The 24,873-nt window shown below is 40.4% G+C and overlaps 1 protein-coding gene across 3 annotated transcripts in view; it reads left to right on the forward strand.

The window, feature by feature from the left end:
• The first annotated feature begins 284 nt into the window (after positions 1–284).
• The window catches only part of TTC37 (tetratricopeptide repeat domain 37), a 238,848-nt gene continuing 214,259 nt past the window's right edge, over positions 285–24,873 (forward strand). The window contains exons 1-4 of one of the 3 annotated variants that reach the window (XM_033917115.1): positions 285–382; positions 11,403–11,497; positions 12,082–12,225; positions 14,403–14,494. In XM_033917115.1, the coding sequence (XP_033773006.1) occupies positions 11,408–11,497; positions 12,082–12,225; positions 14,403–14,494 (326 nt within the window). In that variant the 5' untranslated portion in view covers positions 285–382; positions 11,403–11,407. Of the gene's footprint in view, positions 383–498; positions 731–6,843; positions 6,884–11,402; positions 11,498–12,081; positions 12,226–14,402; positions 14,495–24,873 lie in introns of those variants that run through there. The other 2 variants (XM_033917275.1, XM_033917201.1) reach the window with 2 other exon arrangements.

Consider the following 24,873-nt stretch of genomic DNA (forward strand, 5'->3'; position numbering starts at 1 on the left):
CTAGCTGCATCAACCCAGGCAGAAAGTATGAGTGCTGCAGCTGCACTTAATTTATGAAACGAAAAAGAGGCGGTACATGGACAAATTGGAGGACCCCCGAGTAGTTAGTTGATCATGAGAGGCTCGTACACTCTTGCACGTGAACACCTCAGTAACTACTTCCATCTCCGCAGACCCCCGTCCAACTTTCTATTTCCCCAACTTATTTTTCAGATTGCGAGCTAGAGCCAACTTTTTCCCAAATGCTCCAGAGCCGCGCCCTCCTGACGCAACTTCCTGCTTCCGGCAAAGGGAACGCTTCCGAAAGAAAGAGGTTGTGCCAGGAGAGACAGCGGGGCACTGGAGAACGAAAAGCTGTGAGATTGGTGGTGGGTGGCCTCAGGTATGAGTTTGACGGGGGAGGGGTTAGGGAGAGGTGCTGGATATATGTTAGATCAGAAAGAGAGGGAGAGATGGTAGACCGGTCTTCCAATGCGTGTTAAGAAGGATGCTCGGCGTGTAAAGGGCAGCCGAATGTGTGTGACTGGTAACCGGGATAAGCAGTGTGGACATGCTGTCAGAGCACTGACACTTGACTTTGGTCTTGAGCGACTGTAACAGGACAGGTTTTAAGAATAACCAAAATGTGCATATGCTATTTGGATATATACTATATGTACACCCCTTTTGACTATTCTAAAACAAACAAACAACCCATAACAGATCTGTTTGCTGTTCTTGAAGGCTAAAGGTGAGAAGCCTTAGAGCACAGCCAGGAAAGAATTAAGGGTGCTTTGGGCCTTTGTATTCCTATCAACTTTAATTTAACCCCATATAGGTCCTAGATAGCTGTTTTATCCATCCCTTCCTTATCTGTCACTAAACAAGGACCAAAGTGAGTGGGCTCGTTCTTGACCTGGCTTTTTGGTCTATCACCAGGTACCTGGATAGACCACTGTTGGAAACAGTATAATAATAATAATCATAATAACTTTATTCTTCTATACCGCCACAATCTTGCGACTTCTAGGCGGTTTACAATCAAGAGAGCTGGACATTCAGCAATACACAATATGCAGATATACATAAGAAATACAGATAGCATAGATTTTAAGTAAGCAAGAATATAGAAATACAATTTGCTTAGCAAGAGTATAAGATGTACATTTTGGTAGGTAATGTCCGAGAGGACCTGTTTGGAATAAGCCGCATGTTTTAGAAAATAACAATGAAAAATAACGATATAAAGATAATAGTTTATATGTATCACAGTTCTGTGAGATTCAGGTGGACTAAGGAGGGGGGGGGATAAAGGTAGGGGGTGGTGGGAAGAGGTAAGGGGGGGGGGGGTAAGGGTAGGGGAGACCGTTCTTGGGGGGAGATAGGGGAGAGCGGGTCAATTGTTTAGGTATTTCAGGAACAGGTATGTTTTTAGGTGCTTCCTAAATTCCCCGTAGGTAGTGGGCGAAAGCAGTTGATCTAGGTCTTTACCCCATAGGGCTGCTTGGTGAGAGGTGTTCGTGGTGTATTGATTATGGTTTAATAATATCTGTACTGAAACCATCCCAGGAAATGCAAACTCTGTTGCTGTAGTGGATCTAGATTTTCAAAAAGCTTTTGACAAAGTTCTTTGTGAGAGGCTCTTGAGAAAATTAAAGAGTATACTGGGCTTGATGGACATTTGGCCTGTCCTAGTATGGCAAGGCTTATGTTCTTATGCTGTTTATCATTGCTCTGACCCAAAATCTGTGTGAAAGCCTTCAAATAGCTCCTAATGTTATTTTATAATTTGTAATAATGCATCCGATTATACTATATGTATCTTATTACTTACATGCACCCAGTTATACTATGTTTATTGAGGTTTGCAGTAGCCTTTCATATAAAATAGCAAAGCAATTAACAATAAGAGATGGAAAAGGAAGGGCAAAACTTGACATGATAGGTGTTCAAGAGATACAAAAAAAGAAAGATTAATATATACCCAATCACAGTGCGCAGGTTACCACCCATCAAAGACCTGTGTAAAAAAGGAACCTTGAGAATAGCTTTAATTTTCAAGAAGAAAAAAACCCAAATGGGTTTATTCAAGTTAGGCAAGAACAACTGGGAGTACACCTCTCCCTCTGTATTCGCTGTGATAGGGGATTAACAGAACTGCAAATACAGAAAAACTGTGAATAACTTTTTCATATGTTATTCGCTGTTTTCTGTTAAAAACCATTGTGAATATGGTGAAACCATGAATAACATGGTGGGAGACCTGGCTTGTTCCTGAAGGAGAGGCAAAACATGGTGAAGAAAGTGCTGGGAATCTGTGATTTTCTCTGTAAATGCATGGAATCAGTGATTTCTCTATTCAAGCTGACGTAATTTGGGGGGGAGGAGCCAGCAAGCTCAAAACCGTGAATAATCGAAACTGCGAATGCTAAAACCGTGAATATGGAGGGAGAAGTGTAGCAGTAGGAGGTGATCATGTAATGGAGGGGTGGGAACCTTGGTGCTCAAGAGCTGCAGTCCAGTTTAGTTTTCCTCCTCGATCAATATGCATGAGATCTATTTGTATGCACTGCTTCCATTGTATGCAAATAGATCTTATGCATATTCATTGGGGCAGATCCTAAAAATCTGATTACGTTACTGCTCTTGAGGACCGTGGTTGTCCAGCTCTTATGTAGAGAGCCAAGTACCAAATTGTGGTGAATAGAGTGATTAAAGAAGAAAGATGGGGGAGGATATCTCAGTACCATTTACTTCTCTACACTATGATGCACTTCTTAGTTTGGTTTCTTAACATAGAAAAACTGTACTTATTTAGTGTCTTGAATACTAAAGGGTCCTATTACTAAAACTTAGGGCTCCTTTTACTAAGGTGCGTTAGGGCCTTAACACGCAGAATAGCGCGTGCGCTAGACCTTAACGCCAGCATTGAGCTGGCATTATTCTAGAAGCGTACTGCGTGGTGTAGCACACGGTAATTTCGTGCGTGCGCTATAAACGCTAGCGCACCTTAGTAAAAGGAGCCCTTAGTGTGCTAAGGATATTAGTGTATGTTAAATGCTGCAAGTCCTATTTTATACCTGTGGGCCACATGGGACTATATGCTTATACCATTTGTGCATGCTGCTGCTGCTACTACTACTTCTTATCATTTCTATATACAGTACTGCAGAACAATCATAACATTGAAATATGAAAAAGTTACTACAATACAAATAATAACATAGAAGAACATTCAAATAACATAAATATGATACAGTGTTGTCATATTTCCAATAAACACGTAATAGGCACACATTAGAACATTGGAATGACATTGGTATATTGGGGGGGGATAAAAGATGAAAAGGGTCATGGACCTGATATGCTGCTTTTCTGTGGTATAATCATAGTAGTTTATGTATACAGGTTCTTCCTCTGTCCCCAGTGGATTCACAATCTAAGTTTTTTGTACTTTGGACAGGGAGGGTTAAGTGACTTGCTCAGGATCACAAAGAACTGCAGTGGGAATCAAACCCAGTTACTTAGGTTCTTAGCCCACTGCACTAATCATATGATGATTCATTATATTGTATGAACAGCATTAGCATCTTACTGTGTAGTGAGGGGGCAAGTACATTTGAGAGATATGGACAGGACAAAATGGTTAGTACAAGGTAATTGTTAATTAGATTCAGCTGATTAAACACAGACAGGCTTGATTGCATGAGAGCCGCTATTCTCACATTACCCCTCTCCTCAAGTCGCTTCATTGACTCCCTGTCCGTTTCCAAATACAGTTTAAACTCATCTTGCTGACCTACAAGTGCATTCGCTCTGAAGCCCCCTGATATCTCTCTTCACTCATCTCCCCCTATGCTCCTCCCCGTGATCTCCGCATATCGGGCAAGCCCCCGTTATCTGTATCCTTCTCTTCCACTATCAACTCCAGACTCTGTCCCTTCTTTCTTGTGGCGCTGTATGCCTGGAACAGGTTGCCTGAATCAATACGTCATGCTGCGCCCTGGCAGTGTTCAAATCCAAGCTAAAGGCCCACTTTTTTTTGAAACTGCTTTCAACTCTTAACTCCCCTCACTGCTGTCAGATACCTATACCCACTATAACCTCCCCAACCCTGAAATGTCCTATCTAAATTAGATTGTAAGCTCTTCTGAGCAGGGACTGTCTTTTGTATGTTAAAATGTATAGCGCTGCGTATGCCTTTCAGCGCTATAGAAATAATAAATAGTAGTAGTAATTGCAGTCAGTTCTGTTAAATCTAAACTTTAATATAATATATCTTGAACCTTACCATGAGAGTATAGTAATCACCATAGAGTTTCTACAAGAACACTGTTGAGTATTCTATGATAAAGGAAATTCCAGAAGACATGGGGAAAAAGTTGTTGAAATGTATCAGTCTGGAAGGGGTTACAAAGCCATTTCTAAAGCTCTGAGACTTCACCGAACCACAGTGAGGGCCATTATTTCCAAATGGAGAAGACTCGGAACAGTGGTGAATCTTCCTAGGACTGGCCAGCCTACCAAAATTACTCCAAGGGAGCAGCAATAACTCATCCGGGAACTTTCCAGAAGAATATTCAAAAAACTACAGGCCTTTTTAGCCTCAGCTAAGGTCAGCATTCATGACTTTGCATTCATGGGTGAGTTGCTGAAGGTGGAACCCGCTGTTGTCCAAGAATAACATCCATGCTTATAATAATAATAAATTTATTCTTTTATATCGCCATTACCAAAAGTTCTAGGCAGTTTACACCATAAGAAACTGAACAATCAGCAAAGTACATACATATCATAAGATAAAACCAAAGTAAAAGGTTAAAAAGTAATTACAATCTTAAAAAGATCTAATTAAGTAATGAATTTGTCGAACAGAGCAGACTTCACTAATTTTTGAAAAGAACAGTAAGACATGTCTTGAATACATTCACCAAGCCAACATTGTAATTTGCCTGCCTGAAACGCTAAGGTCCTTTCAAAAAAGGTCTTGTATCTGACACCATTTGGCTTAGGATAGGTAAATAAGCTAGAGCTTCTTGTAATCCTTGATGGTCTATAAAATTCAAAGTGAGGAGACAAATAAATTGGAGACTCTCCTGAAATCATCTTAAAACAAATACAGGAAAACTTAAATAGTATTCTTGCTTCCAATGCTAGCCAATGCAATGAATGATAATATGGGCTAATGTGGTCGTTCTTCTTCAGACCAAATATCAGTCGAACCACAGTATTCTGGATTATTTATTCTCAATCTTAAAATTTTTGGGGAAGATCCCAAATAAATGATGTTACAATAATCCAGAATGGGATAATATTTAATGGACAGATAAGTCAAAAGTGGAACTCTTTGGACAACACAGGTCCCATTATGTTTGGTGTAAATAAATACAGCAGTGATTCTTAAACCTGTCCTGGAAGACTCCCAGCCAGTCAAGCTTTCGAGATATCCCTAATGAATATGTTTGAGGCAGATTTGCCTATATAGAGGTGACAAGCATGGCATTGGCAAACAAATGCTCATAAGGTAGAGGATATGTGATTTGTGGTTTTGATTCAAGTGGCTTTACCAAGTGGTGGTAATATTTCTGAGGTACTGCTTAGAAGGATTAATACTGATTAGAAGATTAATTTATTAGAAGGTACTGATTAGAAGATTAATTTATGAGTGGAATACAGTTGAGCCTTATGGACTCAACAAAGAAGTGGCATGGAATCTGTTGTAACAGGAATGGGGGCTGAATATGGTTGTTTTCAACAAAGAAGTGGAATGGAAGTTGTTATAACTGGAACAGGAGTTGTTTGAACAGGGATATAAGGTTTATGGAGAGGAAATGAGGTCATGCAGTTTGATTTCCTGGTAGATGGTGTGTTTCCTGCTTGTCAGCTGATCCTGGCTTGTGCCAAACCCTGGGTCCCTGCTCGAGTCATTCTTAGTTTACTGGTAGGTGAATGGTGTTTTAAAGATTTTGGTGAGGTTTTAGTATAAATGAAAGGGAATGTATGAATTATTTTGTATTGTAGGTAAAGTTGTGATGCAAACACAGCTCCTGAAGACGCCAGATGGCAAAACACAGTCTTGTGTTGAGCTGAATGCTTTATGAATTGAAGAACAGGACCATCATGAGAACAGAGAGGCCTGCCGATTGTGTTTAAGAAACTGTGATTTTCACGTGTTAGACTGTTGTGCAACTCTCAGAAGCCTCTCTGACTAGATGATAATGGACTTATGAACTCATGAACTAACTAAAGAGCTGCACGGGGACGACGGGAATCCCGTGGGACCTGCGGGGATCCTGCGAGTTCCCCCTTTGGGTCGCGGGGAGCCCGTGGGGACGCCCCCTCGGGTCGCGGGGAAGGGAGGGTGGGGGAGGTGGGGGAGGTGGGGGAGGGTGCTTTTGGACACAAGGCATGAACTTGGGAGAGAGGATGGAGGAAGGGAGGGAAAGAGATGCTGAAGTGGGGGAGGGAATGCATTTTTGGACATAGAAGGCATGAACTTGGGAAAGAGATGGTTGTGTACACGGGGAATGGAAGAAAGGAGAATTTTTGGTCATATGGAGGGAGTGGGGTACATATGAGAGGGAAGAGAAAGATGAGAGGGAGAAATATTGTGATGGAAAGGGAACAGTGGGACAGATTGAATTGGATGCAAGAGGGAGGATTGTTGGACATAATAGTGAAAGGAATGGAGGGAGAGATGTGGCATGGTGCTGGAGAGGGGTGATAGAAGAAGAAATGTTGGGCATGGGGCTGGTGGGCAGGGGGGAAAGATGAGAAAGGGATAAATGCTGGACCATGGTAGGAGGAACCAATGGACAGCAACAGAAGAATTTCCAAAGATGGGAAAGCGGAAAAAAGAAACTGGGACCAACTTTATGGAAAAATAAGTCTCCAGACAACAAAGGTAAAAAACGGAATTTATTGACTAAAATATGTTAGCTTTAGGAAATGTATATAGCAGATGTCTTTGTATTGTGTTCAAAAGAAAAGGAAATGCATTTCTGGTTTTATTTCTACAGTGTTGAAGTACTTGCTGACCCTTATTGTGACTGGTGGGGATCCCCAAGCACCGCCAGCAGAGGACCTCCTCTAGAGATGGCCAGAACTCCCCTCCACCAAACGCGCAGTCGCTGGTAGCATCCATGAGCCACTGAAGTACCAGCATTTGTGACTCAAGGACGCTACTGCTGCCTGCCAAACTTGGCATAAGTGACCCATGGCCAAATGCAGAGGAAGTCCTCGGCTGACAGCTTGGGGGTTCTCATCAGCTGAGTATTTATATTTTATATTTACATTAGAGGCTCTGGTAGAAACCCGTTTACAAAGTATGTATTCTTCCCAATTAATATTTCCAAATTAATAAAGTGTCTTTGCTTATTTGTAAATGGGTCTCTACCAGAGCCTTTAATTCAGTAGCATAATTAAATGAAATAACTATTTCTGAAGTTTATCGGGATGGGCGGGGACGGAGGGGATTCCTCACAGTGATGGGTGGGGACGGAGGGGATCCCTCGCGTGGATGGGTGGGGACGGAGGTATTTTTTGCTGGGACGAGTGGGATTTTGGTGGGGAAGGGTGAGATTTCTGTCCCCGCGCAACTCTCTAGAACTAACCAAGATCCAGTTTTTGATAAAAGTAATCACAAAGTGTGTGAAAGTTGGGAAGTGAGTGATGGGGATTGGGTTCACTGACTAAATTATTCTGATATTTACTAATAAATTAAGTATTGGTAAGCTGTAAAAGTACTGTAATGAAGTGAACTGTGGGAGATAAGATTAAAATTGAATTGATTCAGATAATACTTGTTTGTATTAAATGTTTAATAGCAGGTTTTAAGAATTTGAGTTATACATATTCATTAGGGATATCTTGAAAACTTGTCTGTCCGGAGGTCCCCTAGGACAGGTTTAAGAACCACTGAAATACAGTATTCCACAACAGGAGCATCATACTGGTAGTCAAATATGTTTGGTGATTGTGTGGGGATGCTTTTCAGCCTCATGACTTAGAAAACTTGCCATGAAAGAAGTGAATTCTGCACTGTACCAGAACATTCTTAAGAATATTCAGTCTGTGAACTGAACTGAAGAGTAACATAGCAAGACTGTGATTCAAATCTACCTCTGAATGGCTGAGGAGAAACAAAATGTTTTGGATTGGCCTGGTCAAAGTGCTGACTTGAACCCAATAGAGATGTTGTGGCAGGACAAAACCTACAAATCTATTTGAATTAAAGCAGTTATGCAAAAAAGAGTGGGCTAAGATTCCTCAACAATGATGTGAAAGATTGATATCAAATTATAGGAAGTGTTTGGCTGCAATTATTGCTGCTAAAGATGATGCAACCAGTTATTAAGTTTAGGGGCAGATACTTTTTCACATGGCTGATATAGATATTGGATAACTTTTCCTTAAATAAATGAAGTAATAATTTATAAACCGTGTTTTGTGTTTATTCAGGTTTCCTTTGCCTAATACTGTATTACATTTTGTTTAGGGATCAGACACAATTCAGTTTGTCGTATATGTAGTAATAGGGAGAAATCAGGAGGGGGCACTCCTGACTCCAATTACTGGTAAGGTCTGAGTTTTCCTTTTGACACCCAGGTTTAGCATAATGAACCCTTCATTGCATGCTCTCCTTGTCCACTGTCTGGATAACAGCTGGCTTTGACTGCTCCCACAACAAACGACCAAGCTTCCTCAAAGCTTACTCCAGTGAAGATCCTTCTGGTCTATAGACTGGGAATTTGGCTTCAAAAACCTCTGGAGTGAGTGAATGTTGCCGCCCCTCCCCCAACTACCCACATACTTTTCTGACACTAAAGTGTCTTACTTATATCCAGGTTTCATTTCATTTGGTGTTCAAGAACACAGTTCTTGAACCGCCGGTCCGCAGACTGGTGTCAGTCCACAAAAAATCTTGCTGGTCTGTGAAGGATTTGGGTCCCCGCCGCAGCAAAAGGTGCCGGCGTCAGCTGATATGCAACTTCCTGTTGCCATCGCTATGCCGGCACTCCTGCCTTCCTCCACCGACTCCTGCTGCGTATGTCTCCTGCTCCAGCCTTTGTCTCCGCACCCCCAGACAAGCAGCGGCAGCTCTGTGTGCTTTTAACTTCGGCACACAGCTGCCCCTAAGCAGTATTTTAGCGCGGTTTCATGAGGCGACCTTTTGGTAGGCCGGCCCACATCGCATCATCAAAGCGGGTCGTCCTACCAAAGGCCCTGAGGCTGCCTCATGAAACCGCGGCTAAAATACTGCTTAGGGGCAGCTGTGTGCCGAAGTTAAAAGCACACAGAGCTGCCACTAGCCTACATAGAGGAAACATTTGCTGGAGAGGGAAGGGAGAAGGGGTACTCCTGGACAAGGGAGGGGAAGGGGGTATTCTGACAGGGGAGAAGGGAAGGGACGAGAGTTACTGTTGGATAAGGGGAGGAGGAAAGGGAGAAGGTGCTGCTAGACATGGGAGGAGGAACATTGGAAGGAAACAGCTGGCAGGGAGATTAGAGGAGGGGAAGGAGTCAGGATGGAATGGAGAGATCAGATGAGGGAAAGGGGAGAGAGGAATGACAAAGTAGAGAGAGATTGATACTGGGAAGGGGGGGTCAGATGAGAAATAAGGAAAGAGGAACAAAGATGCTAGATCTGGTGTAGGAGAGAGGGGCATAGAAAGAACGCAGATACCATATGGGAGGGGGAGAGGGCAGACAGTGGATGGAAGGGGCAGGTACTGTATTGAAGAGACAGAGGGCAGGCGCTGGATGGAAGAGAGTGAAAAGACAATGAAAGCAGAAACCAGAGACGACAAAAGGTAGAAAAAAATAATTTTATTTCTATCTTGTGATTAGAATATATCAGATTTAAAATATATATCCTGCTAGAGCTGATGTTAGACATAACTGGGGAGTGCAAAGCCCAGGCAGTACGTCTTTAGCTTCCAGCTGGCTTAGGGCTCTCTCTGACCAGGAGGCAGTTGCCCTAGTTGCACTCTCCCTAACACCATTCCTGCCATGTGTGACTGCGGTATTCTGTTAGCATGATATTTGTGTAGCATTCTGTAATAATTTGGCTTATTCAGTTTTCTTGATAGTAGAGGGGATATAGAGGGTGAAGGGGAGGGGAGACGGGGGTTTTGTTGATCCTTGCCCTGTATTATTTATATTTATAAAATGACAATTGTACAGAATATTGTTTCTTTTTATACTTTAATAAAATATGTTCAATATAAAATCATAACTATTTGAGGCTTGTGTGGATGGGATCAAATGGTTAACGGGACCGAGCTCGCGGGGATGGGGCGGCAATGGGATTTTTTAAAAATTTCAATCTTATTAGTTTGCCGGTCCACAAAATAATTATTTTATTTCCGCCAGTTCATAGGTGTAAAAAGGTTGAAGAATACTGTTCTAGAAGGAGAATGCATCTCCAGTGAGTGTGATGTATCAACATTAGAGTGTGGAGGCAGCACTTTGATACTTCCAATACCAGTATCATTGATGCTTCCAAAGACATTCTATAGCAACCTCAGCTGTAATCCAGTTGGATTGTCAGTCTTTCCCCTATGAATATGTATGCAATTATACATGAGATCTGTTTGCATATGGTGAGGCAGTACATGCAAAGAGATCTCATGCATATTCATTGGAGAAATCCTGAAAACCCAACTGGGTTGCAGCCCTAGCGGTTGCCTACCCTTTTTCTATAGCCACACCCCCACAAATACAGTGTCCCAGAGTTCAGCTAACTGTGCTCTATGATGCAACCTCACCTGGAATATTGTGTTCAGTCCTAGTTGCTGTATCTCAAAAAAGATAAAGCAAAATTAGAAAAGGTTCAAAGAAGAATGACAAAAATTATAAAGAGGATGAAACGCTTCTCTTATGAGAATAGGCGAAAGAGGTTAGGGCTTTTTAGCTTGGAAAAGAAATAGCTGAGTGTGGATAAGATTGAAAATTCCTGCGTGGTGTAGAATAAAAATGAATTGATTTTTTATTTTTTAAAATGTTAAAAAGCTCGATGAGCTTACTTGGAAATACTTTTGAAACCAAAAGGAGAAAATATTTTTTCACTGAAAGAATAGTTAAGCTTTAGAAGAGTGATTAGTGTAGCTGGGTTTAAAAAAAGGTTTGGATAAGTCCATAGTCTGCTATTGAGGCAGACATGGGGGAAGCTACTGCCTGTCCACGGATTGGTAGTATGGAATGTTCTACTATTTGTGGTTTTGCTAGTTAGGAAAATCCAAATATGAACTGCTTTTTGCCATCCAGAATGGATTTGGGGAACTGAATCCCTTGTGCTTTAGGTCAGCTAGAGCAGTATTGTCAAATCCTTTAAGAATTATGAAGGACAAACTAATGTGTTTTGCTTTATAAATGTGATAAGACAAAGCTGGTTTAAATATTATTATTATTCTGCTTAACAGTAATAATGTCAAGTAAAGAAGTGAAAGCAGCATTGAAGACTGCGAGAGATGCCATTAGAAATAAAGAATACAAAGAAGCATTGAAACACTGCAAGGTATGTCAAGACCTTTTTTTTTAACAGAAATACTACAATGAAGAGATGAAAATTTTATGCTAAAGGATAGAGGTGTACGCTTTGAAGGCCTTATCTTTCAGCAGTCACAGCTGTAAACTACTAAGCACTGATACCTTACTTCTTTCTAGCCAGTCTAGAGAATGACAGGCAGAAAGCAGAGGGTAGGAGTGAAGGGCCACTACTCAGACTGGAGGAAGGTCACGAGTGGTGTTCTGCAGGGGTCGGTGTTTGGACCGCTGCTATTCAATGTATTTATAAATGATCTAGAAACGGGGACAAAGAGCGAAGTTTTTCAGTTGATTGAAAATGGGACTGAAATTACCATCTCATTTCATGTCATTCACCTGCCTGAAGGTGATTTTTGTTTTCTTACTGAATGGCTTTCTGTCACTGTGGTTCAGGAGGTTGTGTAGTTCGGTCAATACCATTCTTAACAAAATTTGTATTATTAGAGGCTGCATTCCATGTATTCCAGGTCTTCTGAACAAGTGGTTTAAACTTTAGTGTATTAAGTTCACTATAATTGTTTTTTTTTTTTTAACTTTTTATGTCTTTGTTTTCAGACTGTGCTGAAAGTAGAAAAGAATAACTACAATGCCTGGGTTTTTATTGGTGTTGCTGCCACAGAACTTGAGCAGCCAGATCAGGCCCAGGCTGCTTACAAAAAGGCAACAGAGCTTGAACCAGAGCAAATTTTGGCATGGCAGGTAATTGAATACCAGCATAAACAAGGCAGGACCTTCATAAAATTATTTATTTCACTACTGATAAGTGACCTATTAAAAATCCCAAATACAGAGGAAGCCTCCAGAGTAGGTAAGATTTGCCTCTTTGCGAATGATACTAAAATCTTCAATAGAGTAGACATACCGGATGGTGTAAATAACATGAGGAAAGACCTGGCGAAGCTTGAAAAATGGTCTGAAATTTGGCAGCTAAAATTTAATGCTAATAAATGCAAAGTTATGCATTTGGGCTGCAAAAACCTGAGGGAATGGTACAGATTAGGGGGTGAAGAGCTTATGTGCATGACAGAAGAGTGGAACTTGGGTTTGATTGTATGTGATGATCTTAAGGTGGCCAAACGGATTGAAAAGGTGATGATGAAAGCTAGAAGGATGCTAGGTTGAATAGGGAGAGGAATGGCTAGTAGGAAAAAGAAGGTATTGATGCCCCTGTATAAGACTTTGGTGAGACCTCATTTAGAATATTGTGTACAATTCTGGAGGCTGCACCTTCAAAAAGATATAAAAAGGATGGAGTCAGTCCAGAGGAAGGCTACTAAAATGGTATGTGGTCTTCATCATAAGGCATATGGGGGCCACACTTAAAGATCTCAATCTGTATACTTTGGAGGAAAGACAGGAGAGAGGAGATATGATAGAGACGTTTAAATACCTATGTAATGTAAATGTGTATGAGTCGAGTCTCTTTAATTTGAAAGGAAACTCTGCAATGAGAGGGCATAGGATGAAGTTAAGAGGTGATAGGCTCCGAAGTAATCTAAGGAAATACATTTTTACAGAAAGGGTGGTAGATGCATGGAACAGTCTCCCAGAAGAGGTGGTGGAGACAGAGACTGTCTGAATTCAAAAGGGCCTGAGATAGGCATGTGGGATCTCTCAGAGAGAGAAAGAGATAATGGTTATTGTGGATGGGCAGACTAGATGGGCTATTTGACCTTTATCTGCCATCATGTTCCTATGTTTCTAGTGTGTAAATGTTGCTGTATTACTGCTGCTGTCTAAGCAACTTGAAAGTTATGGGAGGAGAGATGCAGGAGGAAGGGAAGTCAGGGAGCGATGTTGGATGGGGGTGGTGGCGTGGCAGAGAGAGCGAGCAATGTTATTAGACTTGGGGCACAGGGAAGCAGAGAGAGAGTGATGTTGGCCCTGGGGGGGGGGGGAAGGGGGAGGCGGCAGGGGAGAAGAGAGGGAGAAATTTTGGACCTGTAGTTGATTGAAAGTATGATGGTGCATGCATGGCCACATAGGTGGCAAGTGCTTTGCATTACTCTGGTTCATTCCTCAAGTTGAGTCTTCTGCTCCTTATGTTTTGAGGCCAGGGATGCTATGGAGATAAATGAAAGGGAATGGGATTTGATATTCTGCTTTTCTGTGGTTACAATTAAAGCGGTTTACATATTATATGCAGGTACTTATTTTGCATTTGGGGCAATATAGGGTTAAGAAAATAGAATCAGAAAATAATATTAAAAATTGAACTAAGGCCAGTACTGGGCAGACTTGCACGGTCTGTGTCGGTATTTGGCCATTTGGTGGAGGATGGGCTGGGGAGGGTGTAGATGGGTTGGAGTAGGTGTTAACGGAGATTTCGGCAGTAGGAACCCAAGCACAGTACTGGGTAGAGCTTTGGATTCTTGCCCAGAAATAGCTAAGAAGAAAAAATTAAAAAATTTAAATTGAATCAGGTTGGGCAGACTGGATGGACCATTCGGGTCTTTATCTGCTGTCATCTACTATGTTACTATGTTTCTCCAGAGTCACAAATAGCTGCTGTGGGAATTAAACTTGGTTCTCGGGTCACTGTACTAACCATTAGACTATACTCCACTCAGCTTTCACAGACCCTGGAGACAGGAGGAGTCATGGTTATTAAGGATGATAATCAAGCTACTAAATTCAGGGCCCATGATTGTAGGATTCTGGAAGGATCCTTGATGTATAACTGTCTGGCTAAGAACCATCACTGCAGATGTGATGGAAAGGATATAAAATAAGATAGTTGTGAATGAAGGGTTATGGTGTGAGATGCCAGCCATGTTTTAGATTGAGCTGGAAGTCCAGGAGGTAGTATCTAGGTTTAAAATTAAAAACAAAAAAGTAAAAGTAACAAAAGTTTTTTTTCTCTCCTACTCTTGTAGGGGTTAGGAAGTCTCTATGAGAAGACAAATCAGAAGGATTTCAAAGAAGACTTACCAAATGTTTATCAAAAACTTTTAGAACTTTATGAGAGGTAAGAGAGGATGACTGTGCATGATAGTAGAGTAGATCTAATGTGGTCTATTCTTATTCCTCAAAACAATACAAACTTCAAATGGTATTGTATTAACAAAATATATAAATATTAAAGACCCTGCTTCTATTCCAACTTTTCATTGAGTTTATTACTTAAACTATTAAGTTTATTAATTCACATTATTAGCTTTTAATAAAATTAAACTAATTAAGTTCTAATGGGGACAAGCCTCAGACTTAGGAGTATATGTTTCCCAAAATGGGATTACTCAAAGAGAGAAATAAATTACTCTCTTACCTCCTTATAACATCACAGGCTATTACCCCACCTCCCTACCAATATAAATTAATTTAATCAATATTTAATCAATATTCTTATTCCTAGCACAGATGAAAGCTTGTTTTCCTGAATTGCTGCAATTCTATTCTTTCTAACATAATGAAATGAAACAGTTCATAAGGAATTGAAAGAAATGTCTAGGGCAATAAAGTGCTCTGAAAATTTAATGGCAAGAAATGTGTAAATAAAATCAATAACCAAGGTATAGATGATTATCTTTTGGACTAATGTGATATTTGTCTTTAACAAGCTTTTGAGAATTATTCTCTCCATAGGTCAGTGAAGAAACAATGCGGTTACACTGATCTAGGTTTTAGGTTGCCTGCAAATGTTAGTACACTCGGTGAAGGCTTATCAAAGATCTTTTTATTAGACTAACTTAATGTTTTATCATCTACAACATAGCTGTTTGCTGTTATTTCCACATATCCTATCCAGGTTGGCTGGCATGATATTCTTGGAAAAAACTGACTGGCTGGGGGTCCCACAGGACAGGTTTGGGAACCACTGCTCTAGAATATTAACAAATATATATCAAAGTCAACCTCTGCTGCTTTGAGAGGTCATCTAGACCAAGGCTGTTCAATTCCAGTCCTCAAGAAGTACAGACAGACCAGGTTTTCAGGATATCCACAATGAATATGCAAAAGAGAGATTTGCCTGCACTGCCTTCTTGGTATGCAAATCTCTCTCATGCATATTCATTATGGATATCCTGAAAACCTGGCCTGTCAGTAGATCTTGAGGACCGGAATTGAGCAGCCCTGATCTAGACCTTCTGCATTGTCGGGGACTATGAAATGCCTAGCATAGCTAACATTCCCGCATACCATTGAGGCAGCCATGTGCACCTTATCACAACATGAAGGAAATTGGAATGCTCTGAATAGTACAAAGCCTACTTCATATCTATATCAGGTGCGATATACTTCTACATCTCGGCTGCTGCCACAAAAGCAGCAAAACAATTAGCAGCCTCAGCAACCTCACACAGCAGCTCCTTCTGAACATGCTCAACCTTTATTCATGTGCCTCTGAAGAGCAACACTCTTTTCTCTCTTTTTCTGACTCTTTCTCAATCAATCTGAGGTTATCTACAATGTTGATTTCTGATGACACCTGTGGGTTCTTAAAATTATCAATGATGCTTACTTCTTCATTTCGTCACTATACCTCTTTTCGAAGTGAGGCATCAGCAAATGCCCTTCTCCTTTGACAAATGCTGGCTGTGCTTCACCTCCATGCCATATGGCTAGTTTTCCCTTCTCAGAATCATCAGGGATTCTAGACAAATGGTCTATGTACTCCTCACCTCTGAGACCTACAACTGCAGTTGCAGATACTCTTTTTCCATATAGAGTTTTGCCCTTCAGCCTAGACTCTTTCCCAAAGAGAGTTTATCAATTGCCGGATAGTAGTGGCAGCAGCTTTAACAACTACAGTCAACAATTAGGGTTCAAAGACAGCTTTTTGAAATTCCTCTCAACCACTATAATTCATAGGGGACCTGCTTGACACGATTCGACTCAGGGTGTTCCTACCTCAGTAAAGTCAGAAACATTTGTTCCCCTTTGCAATCAAGTCTATCATCTGCAATCCATCTCAATCTGTCCAGTGATGATCCTATTAGGTCACATGGGGTCTACAGTGCATGTTACCCCCCTTAAAACGGCTCAGTGGTCCCTGATATATCAATGGTCCCAAGCTCTCAGTCCATTCTCTCAGAAGATTGCAGTCACATCATCGCTTCCTCAATCTCTTCAGTGGTGGATATATTCATCAAATCTTTCCAAAGGGATGCTCTTTCAAATGCCTCCACATCAGAAAGTTTGACCACAGACTTCTCCATATATGCTTGGGGAGCTCTCCTGGACGGTCTCATAACACAGGGACACTGGTCTGCTCAAGAACAGAAATTCCTCATAACCCACTTGGAACTCTGAGCGATTCAAAATGCTCTGAGTCTCCCAGAAGAGGTGGTGGAGACAGATACTGTGTCTGAATTCAAAAGGGAGAAATAATGGTTACTGTGGATGGGCAGATGGGCCATTTGGCCTTTATCTGCCATCATGTTTCTGTGTTTCTATATTCAATTCTATCCCCCTTGTTTACAGTGACAATCAAGTTGCAATGTGTTACATGAACAAGGAGGGACGGGTTCTCTGACTCTGTCAAGAACCTGAGGTGATTTGGACTTGGGCAATTGCTTGAAACATTTTCCTCAATGCTGTCTGTGTTCAAGGAGCACAAGATACACTTGCTGATAAGCTCAGCAGATATGTTCGGCTCGACGAGTAGACACTCCACTCCAGGATCTTACATCAGATATTTTCTCAGTGGGGAACTCCTCGGATAGACCTATTTACATCCCCCAGCAATTACAAACTGCCTCAATTCTGTTCTGGACAATACTCTCCTCATCGTCTGGTATGACCATAGAACTCTGGCTTTATTTCTCAATTACTGGAGTTACTGTCGAAGCCCCAATAGATTCTTTTGCTTCTATTTTCTCATATATAGGAATCTTATGTGTTTATCCCATGCATGTTTGAATTTTATAACTATATAATCTGGCTTCCAGATTTATTGCTAAACTCACTGTAGTACTTGGACATGTGATGAAGCTTTGCAATTCCTGTAGCCTTGGAACAGTGGCACCCTGTAGTTTAATTGTAAAATCCATTCTTTGAATTATGAAGTGACATTTGATAGATATATTATCATACTTGGTTTCATTTTATTATTCTTTCCAAAAGAATGAAATGCTAAAATGTGACTCCATTCAAATTGACTCTCCCCTTCAAGGTTTCAAAGAAATTAGAGATGAATAAAAATCTAATTGTCAAAATTATAATGCTTACTAGAGAACTGCACAGGAATGGGGATTGCCAGAATCCCACAGTACCTGCAGATATAGAAGAAGTTGATGTGGGATTCTCATGGGTATGAAAGAAGTTGCTGTGGGATTTTTGTGGGAGTATAGTCAAAATCTCTAGTGACTAGAATGAGGCTTGGCATACACTGAAAGAGGCAATTGGAGCACCAGAATGAGGCTTGAAATGCCTGGAAGGGTAGCCAGAACACCAGACTGAGGCTTGGAACACTCATTGGTTGAATAGTGCATACCATCCATAAAACCATGGGAGACTGTTGAAGTTGGGAAAAAACTGAGTAAATAATAGCACTGACTCATTCAGGTATGGATGGGGATGGATAAAAAATTAATTGTGGGGATGGTAAGGATCTTAGTGGGTATGGGTTAGATTCCACTGGGCATGGGCGGGGATGGGTAAAATTTCTGTCCCGTTCAGCTCTCTAATGCTTACTAGCATAGACCATTAGAGTGACCTATCGCTGTTTATCAGATGCTTGACTACCTGATCATCTTACAATGTGCAAACTTGCTTTGAGTCTTCTTAATGTTTGGATCTCAGCTACTTCCATTTACAATATTTTTGTAGTTTACTGCTGTTCTTGTGAAGAACTGTTTCCCACAATTTATTAATTGCTTTTTCTACATTTTTTTTCTGTTGCTTTTCAACTTGAAAAGTCTTTAAGATGATGAGGGCCAGGGGGGGCAGAGCAAGATGGCCAACTGAGAGGAAGCACCCTGAGTCAGCTCTGCTCTGACTGCATTGTTTCCCACCTTCAGAATGCCTTTGAAATGTAAGGCAAAGGTAAGTGTCTTCCCCCCTCCCCCCAAACAAAGCTATATCGATTGTGTAGACACAACTGAAGCTTTACTCATTTGTGCTCTGCAAATGGGATCCTTTGGAGAACATATCCACAGTTAGGGTGGAATATCAGGGAGAGTCTCTATCTTTGTGCAAAGTTTCACTTCCTCCAATCAAAGACCTCTGCTGTTGCGCCTTGGAAAGCTCTCTGTCAGTACTTCGGGAGCTGAAAGATTGTGTGGCACAACCCATTCTTGAAGGAGACACAGTGGATTCAAGCTTGGTGGCTAAAAATACAGCAAAGTTAATGCTCCCAGGAATTTGAAATTTATCTTCTGGATCGACCACAGATACTTTGGCTTCGGCTCAGTGTGTCTGCTATTCCTGCTAAGAAGCTTCCTTTTTCATCATTACCTACAGTGCCCACTTTGGAAGCTTTGGGAGGGGCAGTGGCTTGACTGGAAACTTCTATTCAGACTTGTTCCATTGAACTTTCTTCCCTGGTGCATATAGTTCAGACTGGCTCAAACACATGAAGGAGTTTAAAGAACAGGTAGAGTTGCTAAAAGAAGAAACAAATAGATTTAAAGAAGTTCAAACCGTCTTAATGAAAGATAAAGAGGCCTTGAATAAAACACTGGAACAAATTATGCTAGACATCTGAACCTAAGGGTATTGAATTTCCCTAGGATTGAAGCAAAATTGTGTTTTGAAACTTTCCAAAAGTATCTTATGGAAGTTTTTGGAATAATCTGTTGAGGCTATACCCCCAATTAGTAGAGCATATTTTCTTCCTCAAGAGAGAGAGAAAATTGCTCAGGAAAAGGGGAATAGGAATAATATTTCAACTGGTTTTATCTTTGAGATAGTTGGGCCTTTGGGCCTTTTTTGTGGCTTGCTTTGCCACAATATTTGAGGCTTAAGACTTCATATGATAAATTTAAGTTGGGTCTTGGAGTACTTGGACCAATTTTATTCAGTAGTCCCTTGTTTGAAAGTCCCTTGATGTGTTCGCTTAATGCTCACCTGGCACTGCAGTAGGCACAATTTTGTCTGATTTTTATTTTTATCCTATTGTTTTATGGAGTTCCTTTTTATATTGTTATATTTTATTGTATACCTCATAGATTTCATTAAGCAGTATATTAATTAACATGGCGTTTGGATGTGTCTAGTGTGTTGAGATTTGCAACCACAGTGATAGAATGAGCCACCTTATTGATTTCATTGGTTACAAGATTTGAACTTTTTAATGTGATAGAAGCCTTCTGGAAATATACTAATTTGTTTGAAGGATAAAAAGTTTGGATATTTCCTGACCTTTCTAATTCTACTCATTTTATTATGCCATACAGCGTACAACATGGACAACAAAGTACAAGTACAAACTGTTTAACTGTTCACATCTTTCACAGTAGTCTCCCAGGTTATCTTATGTGCCATCCAGTTCATGAGGGACACACTGAATTCACAGTATTATGAGTCATTTCTGCAGTACCACCTGCATCGTACAGTATGGGAGAAACATCCAGAACTGTTACATGCCAACACTTCGAAGGATGTTAATAAGTTAAACATACTCACTCTCAAGCTGATTATGTGCCTGGTTTAGTGAAAAAGCTAACATTTACAGTATTACTTGTTTGTAAATAAAACAATGATTTTAAATGTCATGTTTTTTGATTCTCCACTACCAGAGACTGCTGCACTCATCTCTTATCTGGTGGTAGCATTAAGAAGTACATGCCACACTTTTCAAACATATATATTAGATTTCCAATGTTGGCACATTTTTGAGAGAAAAAATATTTCCTATGACTTATGATTCAATTAGATTTATGATTCATGACGAGAGAGAGCAACCGAAGAGTTTGATATCTTTTTTTATTATTTGTGTATTTTAATAGTAATTTAATTGTAAAAACTATAGTTTCACCTTTAATTTAATAATGGGATAGGACTGCAGTCTTAAAACCTGATCACAACCAGGAATGCTTCATAAGTCTCCTTGGATTACAGAGCAGAGAAATAAAATCCCTTAACATCTCATGGGCTGTTTAAATTGTCCATGATAACTTGGCACTTGCATTATAACTACTGAGGTGCAAGGACTATATGGTGGTTCATTAAACCAGAGCAGTCTGAACTTGATATTTTATTTAGGTTTTATTTTTTGCATTTGATGACATAACTCATTCCATGTTGTTTTTGGATTAAAAATCAAACTCACAAATCACCGTAAACACTTTTAAACTAAATAAAACTCCATAACTAAATAAAGCTCAGACCCAACAACTAACCTTTAGTGATCAACACGGAGCAGGTTGTTAATGAGACCATCACAGCTGATCACCATCTCATACCACCGTATACTAGAATTGATTTTACATACTAAATTAGCAGCCTGTACTTATCTTTAGCGGTGGTGAGGCTGTGACCAAGTCCCACAACTGCTCCGGTCTTGTATAATGTAACAAAATTAACGCTGTCTCATATTTCCCTTGACCCCCCCCCAACTCAAGTTTCACAAATTGGAGCTTCTTCAGGAGGAAATACTGCAACAAACATAAAAAACAATAATTCTCCTAAACTAAAACTAAACCCACTATGTGACATTACCTATAGTAATACATACTACCATGTATACATTATCAGCCTCAACCATACTACTAATATAACTCTTAACCAGCTCACCCATTCGCGGTACTCCCAAACCCGAACCAACTGACAGCACAAGAGAGCAACGATAGGTGCAGATTGGCAAGAGATGAATCAAAAACGCTTTGACGACAGAAAGAGAAACTCCCCTTCGACGTACTGACACACAAATGCCTGAACCCGGTGTCAATACATTCAAACACTGATCCCGCCCTCTTAGTGACGGGTCCCAAACGGAGTCAAGCCTTGGGGCCACCAACCAATGGCGTGCTCACGCTAGCTCAAAATGGACTTCCTACAAAATTCGCTGTCAGAATTGACACCATACTTTATCCAAGTTATAAAAATCTCCTATAGAAAGCCTAAACAGTTTATAACTTGGATAAAGTTCCAAAGGCCCTGCCCACAGGAGGGGCCTAAGGCAGCTGGGCCTATTCCGGTTGGCCCAGGTGCCTCAGTCCCCACCTGTGGGCAGGGCTTGAGGTGCCTGGGCCAATCAGGCCCTAAGGCTTGCCATTCTGAGAATGGCGGGTCTGCCGGACAGACGGGCTTGGGATCCGCGGTTGACGGCACTTCGGGATCATTATTGTGGCATCTCTCCTGCTGCGATGGTTGCGGTGGAGGGTGGACAGGTGCTGGGGCCGCTGAGTTCACTGCGGCAGCTGCGATCAGCTCAGCAGCCCCTTTTTCAGCACTTATACCTGTTTTGACTTGGTCTAAGTCAAAACATATAAGTGCCGACTAGGCAACCAGTCAAATGTTTTGGTTATACCTGCTGTACAACTATGTCTAGGTCGGCCCACCTCCCGCCCTTTCCTCTCCTCTTAAAACTCCTCTTTTCGCTCTATGCGTTTAAAGGCAGTGGAAAGGCCTAAGCTGGTTTTAGATACGTTTGCAGTGCTAGGGTGGTAGGGTTTGTATGGTTGGATATGAGGAAACTTTATATAAGGTGTGTGTAAGCATTGTAGTGTATATATTTGTGTTGGGGACAATTTCTTCAAATGGGTTAGTTTTGCGCACACCATGACAGGAATGAATCTTACTCCAAATCAAGTGGAGTATGGAGAGGATGCATATGTACATATTGTTGATGTGTGTACGATATCTAAATAAGGAGTGATTCTGGCTGTGAATATGTAGGTATTCTCTTCCTGCTTTGCTTGCACACTCTCCTTCCACTGTTTTTCATCCCTTCTTGTACTTCCCACCTTCCTTCTTACACTCGTCCCCCCACCCCATAGCCACTCACTCTTGTACTTCCCCTTCATTCCCATTACCTAGTTGGTTACTTAATTTCTTGTTTAATCTAGGATTGGGTTCCTGGAGTACCCTAAAATGCTGCTTTTTTCACTTTTTAGTGCTGCTTGTCATGAGTTGAGGTCCCTGTAACGACAGATGTTTTGTTTTCTGCCTCATATTCAGTAGAACTTGATTTCTCAATTGCTTCCATTGACCATCTGTGGGCTTCTTTTTCTGTCTTTACCCCTACATATAAGTTTGGACAGATAGACAGATGGATGGTATGGTGTTTAAAAAAAAAAGAGAGAGTAAAAAACACAAAACCCATATAATACAATTCCTTAAAACATAAGCTAACACTACAGTTGTCATACTAGAGCTAAATTCAACTTAAAAATTAAAGCTTAGCCACACCAGTTTTCTAGAGTGAAAGAGAATTCTCTTCTAAATAGAACTCTAGGGGTAGGGGTCTCAAACAGTTGGAGCAAAATATGGTAACATTGTTACTGGTTTAATTTCAAAGAGCCCAGTACTAACGGAACTTGCTGCAAGCTGACTTAAGCTGGACCAAGCATTGAGCCAGATACCGAGGCTCTCCCTTTACTAATATCATTGCATTTCAACTTTCCCCGTCCCCTTATTTAGTAAGATTACACCTGTCAGTTATATATTCTTGTTTCATGTTATCTACATCATCTAGGTTTTAAGTTGTATTTTTTAAATGTATTTTATGTTCCACTTATCTTCTTACATGGATTACAAGTATATTTACACAATTAATAATAAAAACATACAGAAACCAAAGTTTGTAAAAAGCTTTAAACCTTTCTCAAACGCCTGCCATGAAAAAAACAGAAGTTGGTACATAAACTTAGAAGCCTGCCATAAGAGTTTTATCAAATGCTCACTCCTTCCCCTCTCTTTCAACAACATTGGTTATCCTTTTCATGTCCAATATAAAATTCTTAAACTAGCTCACAGGGTCTTACATTCTAGCACTTCTTGTTCCTCTTCTTTTGTACCATATGCATCCCAAGACCATTACGTTTTCTCAGTTAATGTTGTTTGCATAATCCCTTCAGTATGAAATGCAAGATCTGAGATGACTAGGAATAGCACATGTGCACTACACCGTCCCTCTGGAATGCTCTTCTAGGCTTCATCCATTTAGAACTATCCTATCCCAAATTTCATTCAGTAGTAAAGAGCTATTTACATCAGAAGGCCTTCCTTTAAGTGGAACTGACATCACTGCATGATTACACAATTCCGGTTAACCTGCCTTTGAATGTTGTGGTTTGATTGCATGAACTGAGGGGATAATGGATACAATTCTGTGTTCTGGATTGCGTCTCTTATCTGTGTTGTTTTGACTGATTACCTCGTTGTTTTAACTGTTCCTTTCTATTCTTTTGTTAATATGTACACCACTATAAAAAGCCTTCATGAAAGGGGGGTATTTTAAATATAGTAAACCTTAATCCAAAAACTTCCACAAAAGCCTGGGTGAATAAATATGCCTTCAAGAACTTCTTAAATGACTCAGTGGTAGTGATCAATCTTAAATCAACTGGCAATCCGTTCCATTTATAAAGACCAGCTATAGAAAAAGTTCCAGTACTGATCTCGACAAGTTTCAAGTTTTATTAAATTTTGTTATGTACGCAATGTCAAATGCTTCAATGCGTATAACATTAAAAAAATAAATATATATATTCTTTATTCATTTTTTCATCTAACAAGTGCAACAAATATTAACAGTTAAACGTGTACAATATCATTTGAGTATCTATTCTTAGTAATTTTACAAATAAAAATAAATCCCTCCCTCCCAACCCTATTCTTACACATGTATAAAAAAAAATTATTTGCTCAACACTGATTTGGTGACATCCCTAGATATAAAATACTGCATTAGTCACATTTTGACAATTCAACAGTTTGAATAACAGCTTGGAAATCGACAGCCCTCAGCATCAATTTCAACCTGCTAAGCAGCCATAAGTGGTAGAAAAAGGCTTTATATCAGATCTTATCTGAGGATGCCTAGTAAGAGCCAAGTGTGCAATAATAGCTAAGCTAGTAATCTATTGTGAAAGTAAAGTTGGAGTATCATGGCAAGCATGTTGGAATATGAAATGATGGAGACTGACAAAACAAACTAATTTGGCAATATACAAAGCTAAATGATTTGTTGCCATCCAAGATGACACCCTGAATTTGATCAGACCCAGATGCCATTCTTCAATAAATAGGCTAATTACCGTAAAGCTCTCAGAAGACAGAGGATCTAGCCATAAAAATGAGGACATATCCCCCCCCCAAAAAAAAACCCCCCAAAAACCAATGACTCTTGAATGCCAAACTATTTGGAAAAGGTTTTTAAGGCTCATCGTATATGAAGCCAAATTTATCTCTGCATTATTGCTTCTTCAGTTTAATTATCAATCCAAATTTTTGTCTGTC

The sequence above is a fragment of the Geotrypetes seraphini genome, chromosome 1 (genome assembly GCF_902459505.1).
Source record: "Geotrypetes seraphini chromosome 1, aGeoSer1.1, whole genome shotgun sequence".
NCBI classification, from domain to species: Eukaryota; Metazoa; Chordata; class Amphibia; order Gymnophiona; family Dermophiidae; genus Geotrypetes; species Geotrypetes seraphini.